The 23,834-nt window shown below is 41.8% G+C and overlaps 1 protein-coding gene across 5 annotated transcripts in view; it reads right to left on the bottom strand.

The window, feature by feature from the left end:
- Positions 1-23,834, bottom strand: part of CTPS2 (CTP synthase 2) — a 99,250-nt gene that overhangs the window by 52,686 nt on the left and 22,730 nt on the right. For all 5 annotated transcript variants that reach the window (XM_033106687.1, XM_033106678.1, XM_033106693.1 and 2 more), the window contains 9 exons: positions 23,298-23,414; positions 23,068-23,151; positions 22,110-22,190; positions 17,460-17,611; positions 13,864-13,996; positions 11,334-11,422; positions 10,320-10,414; positions 8,139-8,201; positions 7,989-8,032 (listed from right to left, as the gene is read on the bottom strand). In XM_033106687.1, the coding sequence (XP_032962578.1) occupies positions 7,989-8,032; positions 8,139-8,201; positions 10,320-10,414; positions 11,334-11,422; positions 13,864-13,996; positions 17,460-17,611; positions 22,110-22,190; positions 23,068-23,151; positions 23,298-23,414 (858 nt within the window). The remainder of the gene's footprint in view (positions 1-7,988; positions 8,033-8,138; positions 8,202-10,319; positions 10,415-11,333; positions 11,423-13,863; positions 13,997-17,459; positions 17,612-22,109; positions 22,191-23,067; positions 23,152-23,297; positions 23,415-23,834) is intronic.

The raw sequence follows: 23,834 nt of genomic DNA, 5'->3' as shown, positions 1-23,834 counted from the left end.
CAAGGCAGTTCAGGGAGCATACACACTCTATTTTGAGTGTAAAGCCAGCTACGAGGAATGAAGAGGGCACACTGGCTTCAGATCATTCAAGTCCTTAGTTGCCATGCTAAACAAATGCCTGAAAGGGAACAAGAAGGTGTAGGAGTCACAGAGTGCCATGAATGTGCTTTAGGAAGATGAGGTGGAACCAACAAAGAGTCTGTGGTGGGGGGCAGGGTGGAGGCAGTAGCTAGGCAGAAGGCCGCCAAGGCGAGCTGGGAAGGCCTCCAAGGAACAATGGTGACACACAGGAAATGCATGGGAGGAATACCTTCTCTGCATTGCTTAGACAAATTATGGTTTGAGGTTTAACCCTGAGGAAGGGTGAAAACATATGGAGCACTGTGTGTGGGGTGGGTGTGTGATGTCTGTGTGTGTGTACATGTCTATTTTGTTGTCCATGGCTAGGTTTCCAACGTTGATCTCATCTCCCAAACCCAACAAGATTCACCTGAATTTCCTCTTGAATCAACAGCACCAGCATTTTGTCAGTCACAAAACTGCAATCCTCGCTAGACTATTGGCTCCACTGGGGCAAGGGTTTTATCTGTTTTTTCCCCTGATGTGTCCCCAAGTCTAGATCCGGGCCCGGCACATGGGAGTGGCCCAATAGCTATTTGCTGAAGGAATAATTCTTAATTGTCCAGTCACTAAATCTTGTTGATTCATTCCGTAAAGCCGCTCTGCCAAAGCCGACTGCCAAGCCGCAGTCGGGTCTTTCTACTTCAACTCCCTGGCTCCTTAGACTGCAGACCAAGGCTGCTGTAATACTCAGTGCTGCGCCCTACCTGGAGTCTTTTCTTCCCCCTCAGCCCTCTATCTCTCATGTTAGTTGAACCTCCCTAAAGTGCCCATTCTATTGGAAAGCCTTCAGTAATGAGTATGTTATTAGCATAATACGTCACAGTTAACAGGTGTTATCTTCTTGGTTCCCTATTGTCTTCAGGATCAATATTGACACTGACACTCAAGGACCTCCATAAATGCACACCAATCTCCTTTCTTTCCCTTCACTTCCCTACAGGAGTGATATGCTTCAGCCAAGCTACTCACTATTTTATGACCAAATCTTGGACATTCCGGCCTAGGACATGCTTCCCCTCCTTTCTATTAAGTCTCCAAGCCTTTGACAATCTTCCCTTCTTACTCTAACCCACAGTATTTTTCCCGACTGAATTCTTAAGTATCTAAGGTCTACCTGTGCTGTGTAATTCCCTGACCACTAGATCTGGTGGCTATTGACATTTAAATTAATTAAAATTAAATAAAATCTACCGTGTTTCCCTGAAAATAAGACTGGGTCTTATATTAATTTTTGCTCCAAAAGACGCATTAGGGCTTAGGTTCAGGGGATGTCCTTCTGAAAAATTCTGCTAGGGCTGATTTTCCGGTTAGGTCTTATTTTCAGGGAAACACGGTAAAATTCAGCACCTCTGCCACACTAGCTACATTTCAAGTGCTCCTTAGCCCCGTATGGTTATTAGATGGCACAGATACAGAACATTCTACCATGGCAGAAAGTTCTAGCTGACAGTGCTGATAGCATTAATGAGGGCGTACTCACATACTGCCCATATATTTGGTTATATGTCTCACCAGTCTATGTTTTGTATCGCCAACTAAACTACCAACAGGGTGGTGGCAGCAGCTCATTTGTAATACACTATATTTAGGACTGCACTTACATGGACGAGCTCCAAACGCACGGTGACTTTTTTCTTTTTAATAATCTCTTTCCGCTAGCATCCAGTTATTTCTAGCGCAAAAAAACCTTTCAAGTGGTTGAAATACCTATTCCTAAGGCATTTCCCATTGAGCTCAAGGTATAAAAGCTTTAAAATACATTAGCTTTGAAGGACTCATTTAGTCATTCATTTATTGTTAAAATTATGGACTACCCTTGTGATTCACTAATAGGGCTTACTCCTAGGCTGTCTCTTTTCAAAAAGTAGTCTCGGTTCAGGGGGAGAGTCAGGTGGAAAAGATGCACTAGCCATTAGGCAGTGGCCATCATGCCTGGGAGATTTTTTTTTTTTTCCATGCAGAAAGTACTTACTATGGCCGACAGCCTTATATCAACTCTGAACCTATCATCCCCACAAAGACAGGATTAAACGACTACCTGGCTCCCAGACTGGTCCGTAAAAGACTATTTTACACAAGTATAGCTGTCTTTGACAGCTGCTTTTACGGGAAAAAAAGTTCTTTAGCCCAAACTAAGCTCCAAATGACTTCTATAAAGTCATTTTGTTAGTTGGGAGATATTTACTACAATGTTCTAAATGCAAAGCAGTCTTCAAAGTAATAAAAGTTGCCTAAAAGGTCACTCTAAGGGGTGGTCTGGTGTTTTTGTTTTTTTTAAACATCTCTTAATTTGCTTTCCACGTGAAGTTGTTGAAAAATAACATGGAAGAAGAAAATATCTCAAACAGAGCTTCAACTAAAGGTAGGAAAATGTTATGCATTAATTATGCTTAATGAATAACACAAATTACCCTTCACCTGAATTGACTTTTAATTTTTTGTGGCTATTTCACAAACCCACTGTGTCGGAGGTAAAATTATTTTTGACTTTGGAAATCCCTGGATCAAAAAACTGTAAAAGAAGTCACATCTATGATCAATAACTAATGGTGAAATATTATCAAATACCTCAATCTCAAATTTCTACTGGCATCTATTTGAAATCCTTCAGGTTTCTCACTTTTCCTTAAGAATACCACCATCCAAGTGTGCCACGTGTGTGTTGATGTGTCTGAAGGTGGGACATGGGTTCTGTTTTTAGGATGTTATATATCTTATGGAAATTCAGATTTTTAAAGTTACTGTTTTCAATCAACAAAAAAGAAATGCTAAAAATTAAGTACATCCATATACCTAAACATTGGATTGAAATCCTTTTCCTATATGTCTCAAAAGCCAAAGGTATTCTAAATATAAAGTCCATGATGCCATGAACTAGTCTCCACTTGAACTGGAGAGGTCTAAAGCCAAATTCAAGGTCAAGGGTGACAGCAGCAGCCATGTGATTGATATAGAGTCAGAATGCAAGTCACTTACAGCTGCATTCCTGGTAAGCATCATCTAGAAGGCAGGGAAAGCTACTCTGAAGCACACCAAAAACTCCGACTCACTGTAGAACCCTAAATTTCTGCCAAGTCCCAGAGCCCTCTATTTCACCTTGTGGGTTAAGCAGAGAAATGACACGATAAAATAAATTTTACTCACTCTCCCCTGGTACTCTCAGAGTCTACCTTCACTCTTAGAGAAAAATTGATTTCTCTCTTTATGTGTATAAAAGACACTTCCTCTTAGATATCTGTCCTGGACGCCAGTGTCTCTACTGATTTCATGAGCAACCATGAGATTAATTATGCATGCCCGAGGTGGGTATTATGCATGATGGCTCACAAAGGGGATCAGAATTTCACACCCCAAAATATGTGTCTTTCACATAGGATTAGCTTGAGCTGATTATTTTTCAAAAACAGCATACACAGGAGAAACTCTGAAAACTGAGTAGAAGTTACCCTTTTGTAAGAGACATGTATAAGGGAAATCTCCATTTGTAAGGGGGTCTCCCTCTCTGTACCAGGAGTAAGAGGTGACTCTAAATCTCTAGAAACTTACCAAAGGAGAAGGCAGAACTTAAATCTGCATAACAATCTTACCCTTGTTTTCTTCTTTTCCGGGTGACCTCCCGTAACTAACTCCTCTCCCCACCCCCAACAACTTCTTTTGTCTTTAGCTGGAGGTGGTATTGAAGGTGGTGACTTGGGTCATTTGGGGGAGTTATTCTGTTTTCCTGGGTCTCTCCCATGTAGACAGGAGGGATACGAGTTACTAAACTTCTGTTTGTGTTTTTTTTCCTGTTAACCTGTCTTTTATTACAGGGGGTTTTCAACCAAGAACCTAGAAGGGTAGAGGGAAAAATATTTTTCCTCCCCCATACCCATGAAACAGATTTTAACAGCAAATACATCCTAAAGGAGGTTCCTGGCTTCCAAATTATTTACTTTTCTGGCTACAAGGGCCAGAAAGGCCATTACCCACTGTAAGTCATTGTTATTTGCTCAAGTGATTCCCCAGGCTTCCTGGTGTTTGCTACCTGGTGATTCGATTACCTTGGTCTTTTTCTTTAATAAGACTTCTCACCATCATTACAAATGCTGGCTCTTAAGGCTATTTTTCTCCAACAAACTGATTGCAGGCCATAAAGATTTTCAGTAGCAATTAGGTTTTATTGTTCTCATCTCACTTGTGAGCATAGAAGCTTTCAAAACGTAAAACGCACACATCCTGACTTAGCAATTCGCCTTCTAGGAATTCATCCCATGGAAGTGTGTATGTATGGGTACAAGGACATATGTAAATGGCTACTAATTTACAGCATGATTTAAAGTAGCAAAATAATGAACACAACCCAAATATTCATCAGTATGAGACTGGTTAAATAAAACATGATGCAGACAGTAGGGCAAGCATGTGGAATACACCTGTGCATTGATGTGATCAGTACAAAAAGCAAGAGGAAACAGTGTCTCAAGCATGCTAACATGTGTTTGTTAAAAAGGAAACATGTGTCCATGTATGTGTGTGGGTAGGTGGGTGTACACACACACACACGCACACGCACACACACAAAACCAGTAAAGTCATCAAAGAAAGTTGCCAAAGCTATTGTAACAGTGGCACCTACTGGTAAAATCATTTCCTATCCCAAAGTATTATCTTAAAAAAGAAAATCCATGATTTGCCTGCACAACCATTTGTCAGGAAATATGTTTATATTAAAGCCTCATCAGGAACTCTTCATTAGTATTAGGTCTTCTGGGCATAAAACTTAAGAGTACCATCTGCCTGGGAAGTTATGGTTTATTGTGGTCTGAACTGTAAGTTATAAAAGGAGTGAAGAGTATCTCTATATCCTTCCATGGAGTGATCTCCAGAATATAGTGTTAAGTGAAAAAAGCAGGCAGAAAAAAATGTGCAGAGTCTGCTACCACTTATCTAAGAAGTGGAGGGGGTTACAAATAGACATACAGGTTTACCTATATTTTAAAAATGGTAAGATAACCCATTAAAAAAAAAAGAATTAATGGCTACCATAAAGGAAGGGAGGTAACAGGCTGAAGGGGAGAGAAATATAAGTGAACGTCTCTAAATCGGTGGTTCTCAATGGGGACGATGCTGCCTGTGCCCCTAGAGGATGTTTGGCAATGTCTGGAGGTATGTTTTTGTGTCACAGTTGGGGGTTGGAAGAAATGTATTACTGACATCTAGTGGGTAGAGGTCAAAGGAGGCTGCTGAACACCCTACAGTGCCCAGGACAGTCCCCATAATAATTACCCGGCCCAAAATGTCAATAGTGCAAATTATATATCTAATGAGGAACTTGTACCTAGAATACATAACGAACACTGTCGGCTTTATTCGGGAAAAGAAAAAGAAAGAAAACCGCCACAGCAGTGTGAGGACGGACACCTCTGGCCGGGGACCTCCAGCCAGCCAACCATGTGGAAAAAGTGACCTCTTCCCAAGATGGCCCCCTATACGTATAAACAAATCCCTCTCCTGGAAGTTAGAACCACAAAATTTTAACAGGAAGGCAGGTCTAGAGAGCAACAGGGAGCCCAGCTCGGCCCATAGACCTCCCAGTTCTATGGTTAGTCATCTTAAGATGCCAGTTTACTTTATCAACACTTAACAATTTAATAATAAAAAGACCAATAACCTGATTTAAAAATGGGCAAGGGATCTGAATAGGCATGTCTCCAAAGATGACATAAAAGTGGTCAGTGAACACATGAAAAGATGCTCAACATCCTAAGCCATGAGGGAAATGCAAATCAAAGCCACAAAGAGATGCAACTTTGTGTATTAGGGTGCCTATAAGCAAAAGACAGACAATAAGGAGTGTTAAGATATGGAAAAATTGAAGCCCTCATGCACTGCTGGTGGGAATGTAAAATGTTGCAGCCGCTTTGGAACAGAGTCTGGCAGTTCCTCCAAAGGTTAAACATACAGTTGCCATATGACCTACAAGTGCACTCCTAGGTATATATACCCATGTGAAATGAAAACAGATGTTCACACAACAACTTGTACACAAATGTTCACAGCAGCATTATTCATAATAGCCGAAAAATGGGAACAATTCAAATGTCCATCAGAGGATGAATGGATTATTAAAATGTGGTATGTCTATGTAATGGAATATTATTCAGCAATAAAAAGAAACAAAGTACTGATAGATGCTATAATATACACAGATCTTGACAACATGCTAAGTGAAAAAAAGCCAGTCATAAAAGGCCACATGTTCTATGATTCTATTTATATGGAATGTCCAGAACAGGCAAACTCATAGAGACAGGAAACAGATTAATGGTTGCCTAGGGCTGGGGCAGGGGAGGGAGACTAGGAGGCTTGGGGTGTCTGCTAAGGGGTATGGGGCTTCTTTCAGGGTATTGAAAATGGTCCAAAATCGATTGTGGTGATGGTTGCACAGATCTGTGAATATGCTAAAAGCCACTGAATTATACACTTTAAATAGCTAAATTTTATGATATGTGAATTATATCTCAATAAAACTGTTTAAAAAAATTACAATGGCGAGGTACGCACTCTGATAGAGGTGCACTGTATCACTGTAGTATGGGTGATGTAGTATGTAGTACTGTATCACATGTAGTATGTATGAATGGGGGCACTGTAGGAGTTCAGAACAAGTTACCCCAAGATGTGCCTCTGTGGTATGTGGATTGTTTTGAGCTAAAGGCAATTAAGATGCTGTGGGCTCAAGAGAAACTTCTGCCTCCCCCCGCTTAACTACCTAGAAGAATTTGAATTAGAGCCCTTGCCCATAATAAGAGATTATGAAAGATAACCTTTTAAAAAAAACCTGTCTATAGGGCAGGGCAAACAACTAATTACTGAACATCTGCTCTTCATATTGACCTGAGAATAACCGCCCTCCCCTCAGAAGCTCCGAGGTGCCTTACTTATCCTTAGGTCAGGATGCCATATCTACCTCATTTATGTTTCTGTCTCTGGACCTCTCATGTATGTGGGTTCCCATACGTACGTATGTAATTAAATTTGGCTATTTTCTCTTGTTACTCTGTCTCATGTAGATTTAATTATTGACCAGCCAGAAGAACTTGAAGGGTAGAGGAAAGTTTCTTCCTCCCCCACAGCAGGAGCTAGAAAAGAAGGGTCAGGAAAGGCTTCCAAGGATGAATAGGAAGTTGCCAGTCATTGGGCTTGGTTTATTTTTTCAATGAAATTCTTCACTGGTTTTATTGCGATTCCAGGGGAAGAGAGGTTGCAGGAGTGGGACATCTCAGGTATAGGGAACTCTCAGGACACATCTAAAACCTTTTGCAGATTGTCCAAACATAAACCCCAAGCGTGGGAGGAACAGGGATGCCATGGGTTGAATTAGCAAAGCGGCAGGTGACAGAGCACAACAGTCTTCACTTCCAGACAAGAACCTCGAATTGAATATTTTACGAGAAAAAGAATCAGTGGACGATGAGGAGCAGTGGAAGAACAGCTGTCACTTTTGCTTTAGAAAGACAGATGATTGCCAGTGTGGAAACTAGACAGACTGGGATGAGTCTAGGGAGAGGCCAGCCCATTTATTTATATTAGCTGTTATAAATTGTTGTCACAGTCAATTTAATCCTTTCCTAAACATTAAGCTTGCAAACTGCTGCAAAGAGAAATAAGTCCAGGACTGTGTCTTTCTTCAAGACATGGCTGATAAGATGGAATATGGAAAACGAAGCAATTGGATGTAAGAAAAATAATAATAAAATCATATATAATTTAAAAATATCCGGATAGTATAATGAAAAAAATTTTAATAGCCCCTTATGAGTTTAGGCAAGAGCCAGAAACGAAATGACAATGACCCAATCCCGAAAGATAAACAAGCCACTTACCACAGGAAAGCTGGCATTTGGCTCAAATTCTGTGGAATCAGCATCTGAAGATTAAGAAATGAGTTCAATAATTCGTCAATATTGCTGAAAAATAATTTAAGTATAAAGAATTTTTCTAAATAAAAGGTTATTAGTAAATCTCAGACCTACCTTTCAAGTTAAGGCAGTTCCTTGCAAACTCTATCACTGCTAGTTGCATCCCAAGGCAAACTCCTATTTAAAAAGCACATATGTAAAGCACACGAACATATATTGTATTGCTTCCTATTTTCTGTTCGTTTGTTTGCTGTCTGTCTCCTCCATCTAGAATACATGCTCGGAGAGAGCAAGACTCTGCCTGCTTGGTTCACTGCTGTACCCTATGCACTCAGAACGTCTGTAGCAGAGGCAGGGAAGGGGGTTAGATGATCCGATCTTGAAGAAGAAGGAATTTAAGGTCAGAAAAGGGCAGAAAAGGACAGGGCAAGGTCCAAAAGGCAAATCTGCCTCCCTCCAAACTTGTGTCTAAATTAAGGCATATGTGCGGGCTGCAGGGCTTTCCCAGAGCACCTGAGTCCTTCAGAGAATATCTAACAACATCCAACTCAAGAAGACTTCATACTCCCCCTTCTCAGTTTCCCAGCCTTAAATACAGGCTTTGCCTGAGAGCAACCTCAGGCTGGGCAGGGGAGCCCAAAACAGCCCTATAACCTCACTGTAGGAAAACAGCAGAAGCTGGGGGAGTTGGCACCTCCACTGTGGGCTTGAGCGTGGTGGAGGGAAGGGCAGGGAGATGCAAAATGGAACTGAACAGAGTGCTCAATAAGGAGGGAAAGAGTCCAGTGTAGCCCCACGCCTGTTGCCACTGGGATGCACTCTTCACCCACCTCCACATTCACTGAGGCCCACCAATTCTCTCCACTAAACAAATGCCAAGGAGCATTCCAGATGCTCTTATAGACATATCCAAGGTACAGAAGGGACTCAAAGGAGAGAGCAGTCAATATGCCAGGCATGCCAGAACGAAAGTCAGTAAGCATAAAACAGCTGAGCGCTTTGGGGGGATTTCAGAAAGTTCCATATGGCTAAGGCATAAAGACACGCCGTGTTAAAGAGAAAGCTAAAGAGCTGCGAGCTGTTCTACACAGCGAAAATTATCTGAAGAACATTAACCACGTTTAGACAGAAACCAAACAAGGTTACTTCAAAAGAAAACAATGGCCCGGATGAGCTTAGACAAGTAAAACGAAACGAGGTATCAAGGTAACTACTGGATTCTCTTTTGAAAATGGATCCCAGTGGAGAACATCTAGAAAGTTAATCAAAGAACAAAGGCAATGAGGCAAATGAATAGTCTGCTGATAGTAAAAGGTACCAAAACCTGTCCACTCGGACTGTAAACCCACCAATAGATCCAAGCACAGTGTGAAGTACAGCCTCTCCCCACTCCCTCTCCTGCCTGAATCCCACCTGCAGGACTGCCTTTGTCCCATCAAGGGTCCATTTCATCTGATTTCACTGGCATAGAAGCCATGCTTTACAATGTGAACAAAAGCATTTAAAAGACCCAGCACTACCAAATTTCAACAGAGCTGTTCCTGTAATGTTGGACGGTCTTTCTGTATTATCTTTTCTATTAGGTTGGTGCAAAAGCAATCGCAGTTTTTGCAATTTTTTTTTTAAACCTTTTAAACCGCAATTACTTTTGCACCAACCTAATAGAAAGAGCATATAAATTTCAACTTAAACATTTTTTTTCTGATTAGAAAGAACATTGTGGAGTTCTGTTGAATGGTTTCTCTGCTTGAAGTGATGAAAAGGTGGATTTGGGTGGGAACTGGAGAAGGTAAGAGCAGGTATGGACACAACTTGGCCAGGCCTCTTGCTACCCAACCAGAGCAATGGTAAGTTCTCCTCGGTCAACAAACTCTTTCTGTAAAAGGCCAGATAGTAAAGACTTTAGGCTTTGCAGGCTGTAGGGTCTCACACCCTGTCATTGTACTACAAAAGCTGTTATAGACAATATATAAACAAATTGGAGTGGCTGTATACCAATAAAACTTTATTTACAAAAACAGGACACGAGCCAGGTATGACCTGCAAGATACAGTTTGCTGACCCCTGAGACTATTTGGTGCCTGAATACTCAAATCAGTGTTCACACTTTTCATGTTAACAAACCCTATTAAGTGTTACCCCTGCTAGGTGTCAAAACTCTAATAAACTTGGGGGCGGGGGGTTATCACTTTGTGAGGGGTGAAATGTCTATTACATTGTTTTGTACACCTGAAACTAATTTTTTAAAAAAAAAATCTAATAAACTCAGTTAGGATCCATAAACGTGAGCTTTACCCAGAAAAGGAATCTTCTTCGACCTTGCCCAAGAAATCGCCTGGAGTTTTCCCAGCGTTCCTCTGATTCCAAAGCCTCCTGGCACAAGAACACCACTGCAATCAACAAAAGATGAGGATGAATTTCACATTATTTTAAGACTCTTGTTTTCAACCTTTCATGCTTCCTGGTCCCCAATCCAATGCCAGAGCATATGCTTGAGGTCTGTATTCAGAATTGATTACATGATCTGACATGCTGAACGTTCTGCTTGAAATCCTCCCAGGGTATGAAGAAGAGGCAACAATTTCTCACAATTGACCTCGATATATATTTTTAGTAGATCTTTGTGGCACAAGCATAGAGATTGAGAAACTCAATCCAGTTAAAAATGCCACTGAGAGAATTATCTGAATAAAATAGTTTAAGGGGTTTTTTTTAAAAAAAAAACTTATAAAAATGTTAAGATCTCCTATATAATCAGAAAGAGTTAAACTGGTAAAATCAGCCTAAGATTTCAATTGCTAATTAAAGCAGGGCACGTGAAAATTTCCTTGTTAAAAGACACTTTAGAGACCTTCTAAGCAAATAGTCATTTGAAAAGATAGGTGTTCAAGAGAAAAAGAGGGGGGCGGGGTCATGCTACCCTCACAATACAATGCCGCCCAAGAGTTCTGTTGATTACTTACGGAATAGAAACAGGAATTAAATGACGTGGAAAAGAAAACATAACCAAGAGAGAAGGGTTGTCATCCTTGCGTTGCACCATTCAGTACAATAAACATACTTTCTCTCCGAGACAGGATCCCCATTGTCCCCAAAACAAAACCGTTTTCATAGCACATGCCACTAACATTAACACGGCACCTTGTAAAATAAGGGCAGTGTGAATGCGGCCCAAGCACCTGTAATGACCACAGTACTCCAGACCACCTTTCCAAATGCACGAAAATTAGTAACTGGGGTCAATCAGATCATGACAGAAAAAGCACAATGGCGTTCTGCTAACTGGCATAGATGGTCCCCAAGACTCACTCAGCTTTGCATAGCTTCTGCCACGCTTCATGGAATCTGACAGGGTCCTCAGCTTCGGTGCTGTGCTCCAGGTCGATGGAGTCTATGTACTAAAAAACATCCAACAGATTAAAGGAACGTTTAAGAAAAATAAATACTCAGAAATACTAGAACTATCTAACACTATGACACAATTTAGGAAGTACTTGTTGCTATGCAACCCTTGTACTGGATGGACACTTGGGACAGAAAAGCGTGATCTCTGGTCTTGAGGCTTTTATAATCTTTCAGGAAGATTAAGAAACCAGACAAACAGGCAGCAACACCATAGTGGGATAATGGCTACAGTGAGCAGGGAAGAGAATGCTGGGGAGGAAAGCAGGAGCCACACCAAGTCTAGACCTGGACACTGGAGGAAAGAAGGGAGGGAGCACCATCAGGGAAGACTGCTGGGGAGGTGATGCCCAAGACGCGAAGCCCTCGAGGAGGAGCAGAAGTAAGATGAGCACGTATGTGTACACTGGGAGGTAGGCAGGGAGGTGTGCGGGACACAAAGGGGGGGGTGTGAAGGAACAGTGTGTATGAAACCTCAGAGGAAAGAGAGAAAGTGGTGACCGCTCTGGGACCCTCAAAAGAGGCTCCACCCAGTCAGAGAAGTTTACACTTGAAGCCACTGAAAGGTCTTAAGGGGACAACAGGAACAGAAGGAGCAGAGAGTGATTTTGGAAGGGTCACTCTGGGACAAAATGGGAAATGGAGGAAGGACTGGAAAGCAGGTGAGGTAAACACAGCAACAGACTGGACTCAAAAAGAATATTCCAAGACCATGTCTCCAATAGTTACTGAGTAGAAGCGAGTGCCAATAAACTCTATTAAACGAAAAATGAAGGTAAATGGGACCAAATATATGGTGATGGAAGGAGAACTGACTCTGGGTGGTGAACACACAATGTGATATATAGATGATGTGATACAGAATTGTACACCTGAAACCTATGTAACTGTACTAACCATTGTCACCCCAATAAACTTTAATTAAAAATAGTAATTTTTTAAGATCATGTACAATTCCTATGTACATAACAGCCCCTACATAACTATATTATTTGAGTATTTCTTTTGTAAAAATCACTATCTGACTGTATCTTAACATACAAAATTTTAACGGCTTCACAAAATTTGTATCATAACAATTTTTCTACTGCTGTTTCCTTTTTACTAATAGGGGGTAGAGGACTTGGAGGGGTGGGAAGAATAGGAAGTGAAACATTAATTGTAAAGCCAAAAATAAAAAGTGGTTAGGAAAGAAGGTGGCTACATAGCGATGAGAGAAAAGTCGGATAGGTCCTAAGCTGGTGTCTAAGTGCAAGTTACTAAATTTCTTGGACATATAAATGTATCCTTTTGCTCATATTTAACGGTTTTACCACTTAAATCAATACAATAAGGATTGATTGAACTGTGACATACCCATACAGAGTATCATTATAAACATCTATATATATAGAAAGAGAGAGAGAGAAAAGTCTGGAAAGATATTCATCAAACTGGGGATAACAGGTACAACAGAGAAGTGTGATTTCAGGGAGGAGGAATTTTGCTTTCTGCATTTTACATGATGCCTTTTTAAAATTTTCTGCACTGAGTATATACTACTTCTATATGTAACAAACACAAAAAAAATACTCAAGCCATATAAATAGCTCCACCTCTGCTATCCCATAATACTGATTTTAAAAAATGGTCACTGTTTGCCAGATATCACTCTGCTAAGTTAGAAAAGGCAATACAGCATTTTGAAAAACTGGACTGAATTCCAAAACTGAAGGGAAAAAAGTTCTATTTTCCAGTTAGGCAAATACAATGTACTTAAATGGGCATGAAGTATATATGGCCCTGGATGCACGCAGCCTAATTTCAAAAATTGTGCCTTAAACCTGTATGCAGAACAAAGTTAGCACAGCAGGCCTGATCGCCATCCTTGGAAAGGCTGCTTATAAGGTTGGCCCTTGGCTGGCATCTGGAAACTTGGATTTGGGAAAGGTACCCCCTATTTTCAGACTGGTAAAAGTGGCTCATTGTGCCTACAGAGTTTTTAGAAACAACACAATTTATGCTGATCACCTGCTTTCTTTGTGGGAGTCTGGTATTTTGGTACTTAGTAAGCAGAGGGTGCCAATGTGACCAGCTCCCAATAAAAACCCTGGGTGCTGAGTCTGTAGGGAGCTTCCCTGGCAGACAGCAGTACTTCATACATGTTGTCACAGCTCGTTGCTGGGGGAATTAAGCAAGTCCTCTGTGACTCCACTGGGAGAGGCCTCTTTGAAGTTGCCCCCAAACTTGATCCTGTGTGCCTTTTCTCCTTGCTGATTTTGCTCTGTATCCTTTCACTGTAATTAAGCTTAGCCATAAGTCTGAGTATATGCTGAGTTCTAGAGAATCATCAAACCTGGAGGTGGTTTGGGGGATCCTTCAACACAACCTACCTCTCTGAGACACAAGATATTAGGGTGAATGACTGAAATATCCAGAAGCCCAGGCCGGGACTCACCATCAGATTCAACTTGTGGTTGATGGCCAAGGCTGAGTGTTCCAGGGCTTTGAACACAGAGGCGTAGCAGTCTCTGAGCTTGGTGTATTTGCCGACCAGGGCAATGGAGCAGGTTTTCTGTAATCTTTCATACCTAGGAGGGAAGACAAATTTAAGGTTATACGCATGTAACATGCCATCACCAACATAATGACAGCCACCCCTCCTATCCCAAAGTACTTTTCAAAACCTTAGGAGCAGATGCGCCTTGAACTTAATGTACTTAATTCAAATCCCCATCCCACCCGCAAAGAACTAAAACCTAATGCCAACGGATTTCAAAATCATAGGAAATCCCAACATTGGTTTACATAAGCAGGCACAGATATGAATCAGAGAAAAAGTTAAAAGCGTTAAAAATATAAAAAGCTGTCCCCATCTCATAAACATGAGCTATCCTTAAATAAGGTAGCATTGTATAAGAAAATGCATTCTAAGTGTCAACAGTAAACATTCCAATATTAACTTTGTAAGGTGACATTATATAAGAAAATACATTCCAAGTGTCTACATTAAAAATTGTTACATTCCCAGCTGGCCCACAAAAGCCAGGTTATTCATGGCATGCCTGAAAAATGGTGCTAAGAGTACTATTTAAAGTGTTACAACGCGTTTAGATCATTTTTATGAGAAATTCCATTCTACATAAAACGCTCAATCACATTTTACTATTAGAGCCACAATCTTTACTGTTGCTTTTGTCAGGAAATCTGTTCAAAGAACATGAAAAATGTCTGGTCTGATACTAAGTATGTGGAAATGTCATCTTGGGGCTGAAGATATTTTAAGGCTTGGAAGCAAACCCTTCCTCCCAACACCTTATGCTACTGTAGTGTGGAATATTCCTCATTCATATTAACATCTGCAGAGAGCACAAGCGCAACATGATGTCAAACAGGCTGGGAGGAGAGAAATGCACAAGAAGTGAAGAGGTCAAAACTGACAGTAAAGCTGACTTTCTAGGAAGCTGACTGAAGTACCTGAGAGAAGGGGGCTCAACCTTTCACTTGCTACTTAAGTTTATGTTGCTCTGGAGATTACAGAGCTGCGCATGCTTCACCCCAGCTCTACATAAAGGACACTGGTAAGAAAGCAAGTCGGTATCAAGCCAAGATGTCAAGAGACATCAGAGGTAAGTGCTTCCTGGCCCAGTGTTTGGCCTATGGGCACTGGCGATCACAACCACATTTGAGCACAGCAGCTTGGCTGAGCCCTCATCCTCCCCCAACCCGTTCTCACTCCTGCATTGAGGGAGGGACATCAGCTATGCTGCCGGGAAGGAAGCAAGACTGGAGTCAATACTGCCAAGTCCTCCTTCCTTTCCACTCACTCATGTCTGGTCTTCTCAAGTGAGGAGGAGTCATCCAAGCCAGGTGGGACAGGTGAGTGCACTGGGTCACACCAACCATGGAGAAGGGCCACTGTCCAGGCAGTTATCCTCAGCCCATCTCCCTGGTGACCTCTTTCCCTCTTGGACCTATAGCCACAAGCCAAGGAACACGAAGGACTGCTGACAGCCACCAGAAGCTAGGACAGAACAAGGGACAGATTCTCTCTCTGAACCTCTGGGAAGGAACCAAGCCTGCTGCTGATGCCTTGATTTTGAACTTCTGACCTCCATAACTGCGAGAGAATGTCTGCTGTTTTAAGCCACCTAGTTTGTTGTGCATTGTTATATAGCAGCCACAGGAAACTAATAGGAAAACCAAAAACTGGCTTTAAAAAGCACAGAGGCAGGGCGGCCGGATGGCTCAGTTGGTTAGAGTGCGAGCTCTGAACAACAGGGTTGCCGGTTCGATTCCCACATGGGCCAGTGAGCTGCGCCCGCCACAACTAGACTGAAGAAAACGACTTGAGCTGAGCTGCCGCTGAGCTCCTGGAGGGGCAGCCGGATGGCTCATTTGGTTAGGGCGCGAGCTCTCAACAACAAGGTTGCCGGTTCAAGTTCCACATGAGATGGTGGGCTGTGGCCCCTGCAACTAAAGATCGAAAATGGCAACTGGACTTGGAGCTGAGCTGCGCCCTCCACAACTAGATTGAAGGACAACAACTTAGAGCTGAGAGAAACACACTGTTCCCCAATATTCCCCAATAAAAAAACAAAAAACAAAAACACACACACACATTAAAAAAAAAGCACAGAGGCATAGAGTATAATCTAGAGCTATTTCCAATAAAAAGAGTTAAAATATTAAAATCTCTAGTGCTCAAAGAGAATCAGCCCAAAGCTACTCAGAAAATTCCTACAAAATGACTGATTCCTTAAGCATTCTGCAGGGCAGCAGTTTAATTTATCATCATTCATTAGAGTACCTAAGCTCAGAAACTGCATTTTATTCCTGATTCTACTTACCCCAGAAATTCTAAAACACTTTTTAAATTTTTAAGTGAAAGGGTAGGAGAATTTCAATCTACTAGTCTTCTACCAAGGTCAGTGATTTTGTCACCAAATCATTTTAATTATTGTTACCAACATCAATAATCAATATTTAGTATCCAATTCACTGTTAAAGCCTTACCTGTTTTCTCTCATAATTTCCACTATGTATGTACTAGTATCCCCCTGTTATATATGGATAGGAGAAAAAGCCCGGAGTGGTTAAGTAATCTGCTCAAACTCACACAGCCAGTGAGAGGAGAAGCAGCTGGGGTCGGGATCCACTGTGCCTGATGCCAAAGCCCACATTTTTTTTTAAATTTAGATATAATTGACATGTAACATATTAGTATCAGGGTACACAACATAATGATTCGATGTAGATATTGCAAAATGATCACCACAATAAGTGTAGTTAACATCTGTCACCACATATAGTTGCAAATTTTATTTCTTGTGATGAGAACTTTTAAGATCTACTCTCTCAGCAAGACCAGAGCCTACATTTGTAACTGCGGCATCTCCTGCCTCTCCCTAAGCTGCACAAGAAACCAGGCAGCCAAGGCTTTATGGAGTCACACCCCATCTATATTTAATAAAGGAAAACAGGCAATGGAGATTTAATTTCCACATGACTTGAAATGGAACAACCTTGCAGAAATTAATAAAGTTAAAACCTATCAGGGGTTTTAATAAAGATGCTGATAGCTAATAAACGCAGGATGGAACAATAATAATATAGACAAAACTTCCCATTCAAAACGATTTTCTTTAGGACATGTTAACCAAATCTTTTTGTTTGTTTCATTTGTTTCAGGTGTACAAAACAATGTAAAAGTTAGACATTACACCCCTCACAAAGTGATGACTCCCTTTCCCCAAAATCTTAAAAACTAGCAAAACAAGACAAAAAACCAAACAGAAAAACCCATGACATTTAAAACTTTAAAATATACAGAAACAAAGAAATAAGCTAATAAAATGCTCCACGGGCCCCAGAAATCTTCAAAGAATACAGCAAAACATTCTAACAATGTGCTAGAGCTTTAGACATATCCAGACAAAAAACATACATACAGAGAAAGCCAAACGCAATATAGGTACCTTTTAAGGTACGTCTCAGTCCTACTCCTAAACACAAGAATTATTAAAGATTACATTAGTAATATTTTTCACGTACCTGTCAGCCATATTTCTCCACTTGAAAAGCAAATTATTTGCAGAATCACCAATGGGCAAATCCAATCTCTCTTTAAAATATTTAACAATGCCTTGTTCCTCCAAAAGCACAGGCACTCGGTACGTGGAAGAAACATCATGGATACATATGACCTGGTTAATGATGATAAAACACCATATTTAAGTGGAATGACTCAAATATGACACAAGAAGGAGCTGAAGAAAAAGCCAGAACTCAACAGCCTGGCAGTTCATTTATACTAATAGAACAAAACCAAGAGCCCAGCCACCTAAACAAGACGCAGAATTCACTCAAGGTTAGTTTCATCTAATTACAAAAAGGTTTGAATTCATTATTCTACCTCTGGAAACATGGATGCTGTGGTAGAATAAAAAATGTATGTAGTATATGGTCTTTGTTTCCAGTTGCTGAAACAGAGATTCAAAAACCTTTGGAATTTCCTGAGTGATGGGGTATTTTTATTATGCTAATGAGGTGACTCAGGGTGGCCCCTAGATGGCTTCAGGATGGGAGTTATTCACCAGAAAAACCAACCAAGTCATTAAAGGGCTGGAACTTTTAGCCACCTGACCTCCGGGGAGGGAATGGGGGGCTAGAGATTGAGTTCAATATCCTGAACAATTGTGGGGACACAGCAGGAGTGCAGTTTCCAGGCTCTCAGCCTCACATGGAAAGGTGCTGGCTCAGGTAGTAAATGGCCATCAACTGTGATTGGATGGCCATCAGCTGTGGCTAGTTGGCCGTCAGCTGTAACCAGTGAGCCATTGGCCACTAATATAACTGCCGTGGCTACGCTAGCAGCAAATGGGGGCTAGCAAGAAGATGGTGGCTGAGCTAGCAAGAGCGGATTGCAGTTAGCACGGTGGGTTGAGGACAGTGTGGCTCCTGCTTCCTGTGTCTCCAACCCAGCCGCCAGCGAGAATATAGTGGTATGACTCCCCTACCTATGGCTCCATGGGTGTTCCTTTTTGGCCTCACCCTATCCTGCGTTCTTATGTGGGGAACAGGACCAGAGATCCCTCATGACGTCCCACATGCCACCCCACATGACAACAATGATTTAGTCAATCACGCCTATGTAATGAAACTCCAATAAAACTCTGAACATCAAGACTCAGATCCTGGTTGGTGAATATACAGGTGTGCCAGGAGGCTGGCTCACCCTGCCTCCATGGAGGTAAAAGCTCTGGCACTCAGGACTCTCCTAGATTTTGCCCTATGTATCTCTTCATCTGGCTGTTCATCTGAACCCTTTATAATAACATAGTAATGGTATAATGCAGGGACTCAGCTCCCGCTCCCGCACAAGAACGCAGGATATGGTGAGGCCAAAAAGGAGCAACAACGGAGCCATAGATAGGGGAGTCATACCACTATATTCTCACTGGCAGCTGGTAGAGACACAAAAGCAAACAGCCGTCGTACCCCCAATGAGGGGTCTTCCTGCACCCCAGTCTCGCTGGTGGCCGGGCAAGACACAGGAAGTAGGATCAACACAATCAGCAACCCACAATCTGCTTGCTAGCCGCACTTGCTAGCCACAACCCACGCTTGCCAGCGTAGCCACAGCAGTTGTATTAATGGCTAATGGCCAACTAGTCACAGCTGACGGCCATCTACTATCCGAGCCAGCACCTCTCCACATGAGGTTGAGAGCCTGGAAACTGCTCTCTGGGACTCCGTCCCTACAAATGGTAAATATATAGCACTTTCCTGAGTTTTGAGAGTCGTTCTAGAGAATTCTCAAACCTGAAGGAGTGGTGGGGAGCCCTAAATTTGTAGTCAGCCAGGCAGAAGTGTGAGTAGTTTGGGGAAACTGTGGCTGGTGTCTGAAGCGAGGGCAGTCTTGTAAAGGACTGAGCCCTTAAACCTATAGAGTCTGACTATCACTCTGGGGCATTAGTGTCAGAGTTGAATTGCAGGACCCCCAGCTGGTGTCAGAGAATTGGTGTTGGAATGTGGGTGCTTTATATGTCAATATCAAGACATATGGCCCAAGGTACCATCTTCTAAGTTTAGGTTAAAGCAGTAAGATTGAAGACATACACCTTGTCTCCGAAATGTGGGTATGCAGTGTTTGTTCATTCATTTGTTGCTGTTGCTGTGCTGTGGTTGCTTTTGTGCGCCCCCTTCATTTGGCTAAATTTACAAGTCCAAAATCAAATTAATTACACCTGTTAGAGGTGACTGGCTCCCCTGCCAGGTGGTGTGGTTGTTTTTCACACTTACCCTAACAAGCTTTCACCATCCTTTCAAGTACATCCAAGAAGCTACTGGCAGGCACTTAAGGATCTGCTACATCCTAAATAAATGCCAGAAAATGCTCTGCCAACAATATGTGTGCAGTCTTCCCCAAATCCATAGCTATCCATCCAGGGAATTCCTAAGCTGTTTGGACATCACCAACCTGATACTTAAGACTAGTGTGCCTCACTTGTACATTCACCAACACAAATGAAAGTGCCGAGATGTCACTGATATGAGGCTCTGTCACAAAAATTAAAGCTCTGGACGTCCACAACTCCCACACGTGGAAGACATGGAATCTGGACCTAGTTACTCATCCTCCAAGCCAGAGAGATATTTTTTCAGATGTCACAGTAATGGGCCACATCCACAGAGACACCTAGGATTCGCTATTCCCTCTTGGGCAACCCAGATGAGAAGTGCTTTAAATGCAAATTCGCTGGGAACTATGAAATGGGAGCATTAACTCATTATCACAAAAAACGATGTGCTGAAAAATGGCTAATAAACTGTCCTGTGGACTGATGGGACACAGCATTCTTCAGAATCTATAGTTATATAGAAAACAGACTCAATATGGTCAAAAGTTTGAACTAAATCTCCTGTCTCAGAACTGTGATGGAAAAGGGGGCTCTGTAAATCTGACAAGCCCAGTGACTGAAAATAACCTCACAGGGTGATCTGATCACAGATTTCTAATTGGGTAGGTCATGGCGGGTAGTCACACCTCGGGCCTATAAACTTCTCTAGTAAAAGGTTTATCCTTGCCTTCAGCCAGCCCTGTCCATTGTTATTGTGTGTCTAGGTTAACACAATTTTGAAATGCCAGAGTAATCCTCTTTTTCAGACCCCTCAGAGGCATAACCACCCTACAGGGAGTTCATAATCTTTTTAACTATCCTGTAATCCAATCCCCACCTTGCTTTCTCCCACCTTCATGTAATCTTCCTTACTTTCCCTCCTTAATTCCAAACATATAAAAGGAACTGCAAAACTCTTTCTTCGGAGCATTTGAGATCTTGCTTCCTGGCATTCATCAGTTTGGCTCAAATAAACTCTTATAAAACTTCTCTACAGGTTTGGATGTAACTAGTAGCTTTATGATAGCTACGAAGATGATGAGACAATGACTCCTGCTATTCAGGACTCATTGTCTCAATTTTTAATGTCATGGAAACAGAGAAACGGTGCCACGTTGTCCCTAGCAAAACTTCTTCTCCATACCACCCTGATGTTTGTGTTTGCTTATTGGACATTAGGTCAGACATCCTTCTGGGTTTGTTTTAAGTTGTGCTCAACATTTGTGTTTGTGCACGATGTAAGCTTTCGAAGAAGGGCCCAAATCATCAGTTTGGCTGAAATAAACTCTTATAAAACTTCTCTACAGGTTTGGATGTTTGCACATCAACAGAGCTCTCAAAAACCCAACTCTAAAAGCTGTAGTCTCCTTCTATTTAGGAAACCAAGTTATATTTGTTTAATACACAGAGTACTATTTACCAATTGGGAGGGTACAAAAAAAAATTGAATAAAATCAAAATGGCTTGACACCATACAAAGACAGGCGAGTGCTTTAAACCTGCCATGACATTTTTCAAAGTAGTTCCGACTTATACACTGACCCCGAAGCATCGGACAGGAGGCACTTCATCAGACTTCCCCCTGAGATATAGAAATCTGATTCGATGGTTTTTAGGCTTCAGAGAACTCAGAGCTTATCTGAAGAAAACAAAAGGCTTCTGCTAAACCTCACCCTTTTCCTGAGCGCTGGTTGTATCACTTTGTAAATTATAGCCAACTCCAATCCCTTGTGCCTGAGCCTTACTGCAAACAAGAGACAGAGATAAGAGAATAAAGGGAAAAGGAAAAGTGAACTCTCAGATACCCAGGTGGAGAATCTGACAGGACAGAGGCCCTGAGCTCAAATCACAGTACAGTTTCTGTAGCAGTGAACTGAACCGAGGCCACTGATGTAATCAGAAGTGATAGCATGAATGTCAACGTAATGTGTGCTTTGGGGTGAGTTAAGCTGTAGCAGGTACAAAGGAGAAATCGCAGCGAAAGCAGTCAGTGCCCTAGAAAGACAAGATAAAGAAACGGATAAGCAGGCTTCACATGGTTCTCTGTCTAGAGACATGACTAGAAGTTAAAAAGCCCACCTGATTTTGTACCTATAACTTAAGGAATGATTATGCAACAAAACATGCACTCTAGCTAAGGAATCAGGAGTGTCAAGATTGTTCACTTAAAGGCAAAGAAGCCATGGTTGCATATGAATTTTCATAAATGCTATGAAAAGCAATACGATAACTCAAGAGGTGTAAAACTTTGGCATCAGCAGAAGTGCCTGCAAGGCAATGAAATCTAAAGAGTAGCACTAACCTGTTCAGGGTTCACGTGACAAAACATAGAAATCTTTTCCTTCACAGCCATTTCGATGGGCGTTGAACTTCGGCAGACAATCTGTCAAAGTTAGTTATGCACAGGTCAGCAGGCAGGAATCGGCTGTCCACGCCACCATTCATTTTCAGGAGGACGCTAGGTAAATTTCTTTTTGCTACAATAGACTTGACCAAGTATGTACATATTCATTCTGGGCATTCCATTGGACTTTTAGAAACTGGTCTGAACACTAATATAAGCAACTATAATCAAACTCAACACAAATCTACTAGTAAGAGCTCAAAATGTGAAGGCGTCTCTGGTAAGTAGAGGCAAGGCTCAGAAATGTTACTTTTTTAAAAATACACGAACAGAGCTAGACCAGGGGTTGGCAAACTTTCTCTAAGGACCAGGTGGTAAATATTTTAGGTTTTGCAGGGCATGCAGTCACCATCCTGACTACGCAATTGCACCCTGCTGTGCAAAGGCAGCTATAGACAAATGTAGACAACGGATGGTACCATGTCCCAATAAAACTTTATTTACAGGCTACAGGCCTACAGGCCCTTATTTACTGACCCTTGATCTAGACTACTGGCAATAACTGGCTTACCTGCCATAAATAAGAGCAGTGATAGCCCATCCTAGCAGGGTCACAGGAAAATCTCCAGGGTCCCACCTCATTCCCAAGGACCCAGGTATCATACGAAATGACAGGACATGGCACTTGCCCAGCTGTCATTGTGGCCAATCAAAGGAGGGCCTGGAGAACCAATGGCCAATTTAGAAATGTGTGAAACAACCCTTGAGGATGAGGGAATAAGCCTTCCCTGACTCCCAGATACAAAAAGCTCAATGTCACAGGAACCATTTGAGAGCTAGAAAGGACTTAAATGATATTATAGATTAAGAAAAGGAGATCCTATTCCAAGAAATTTACCAACTCTCTTTAACTCACCAGATCAGGAGACAGGCCTAAGCCCCTCAGCGCACGGACACTATTTTGTGTGGGTTTGGTTTTCTGCTCTCCGGTAGCACTGGGCTGAAAAGAAAAGGGTCACTGTCAGTACACTGGGCATTTAGCTCCCCTGGATAGTGAATGGCTCTCTAGTTAAAATGTGGAATAAACAGAACATCACAGGAAGACTTACAGAAGTTGTTGTCTACATACTTCTCTGGAAAGCTCACCTGTGGGACAAGGCTAACATGGATGTTACAGAAATTGTCTTTTTTTGCTTTAAACTGGAATTGTCTGAACGCTTCCACAAATGGCATTCCTTCAATGTCTCCGATGGTGCCGCCCAGCTGGGAATGGAAAAAAAAGACTCAAGTGATCTTCCATGTTACACAGACTAATAGAAAAATTCTTGATAAGCTAAGCAGAACAACTGAAGTTTGATGGTTGTACAAGAACAGAAGTTTGTAAATATACGAAAAATCACTGAATTGTACACTTAAGACAGATGAGATTGGGTGGCCGGATGGCTCAGATGGTTAAGAGCGTAAGCTCTGAACAACAAGGTGGCCGGTTCGATTCCCGCATGGGATGGTGGGCTGCACCCTCCACAACTAGACTGAAGGACGACGACTTGGGGCTGATGGGCCCTGGAGAAACACACTGTTCCCTAATATTCCCCAATTAAATAAAATAAAAAAGAAATTTAAAAAATAAAATAAAATAAAACAGATGAGATTTATGATCTATAAATTAAACCTCACTAAAGC

The sequence above is a fragment of the Rhinolophus ferrumequinum genome, chromosome X (genome assembly GCF_004115265.2).
Source record: "Rhinolophus ferrumequinum isolate MPI-CBG mRhiFer1 chromosome X, mRhiFer1_v1.p, whole genome shotgun sequence".
NCBI classification, from domain to species: Eukaryota; Metazoa; Chordata; class Mammalia; order Chiroptera; family Rhinolophidae; genus Rhinolophus; species Rhinolophus ferrumequinum.
The sequence above is the reverse complement of the archived record's forward strand: the minus strand, read 5'-3'. Positions and strand labels throughout refer to the sequence as shown.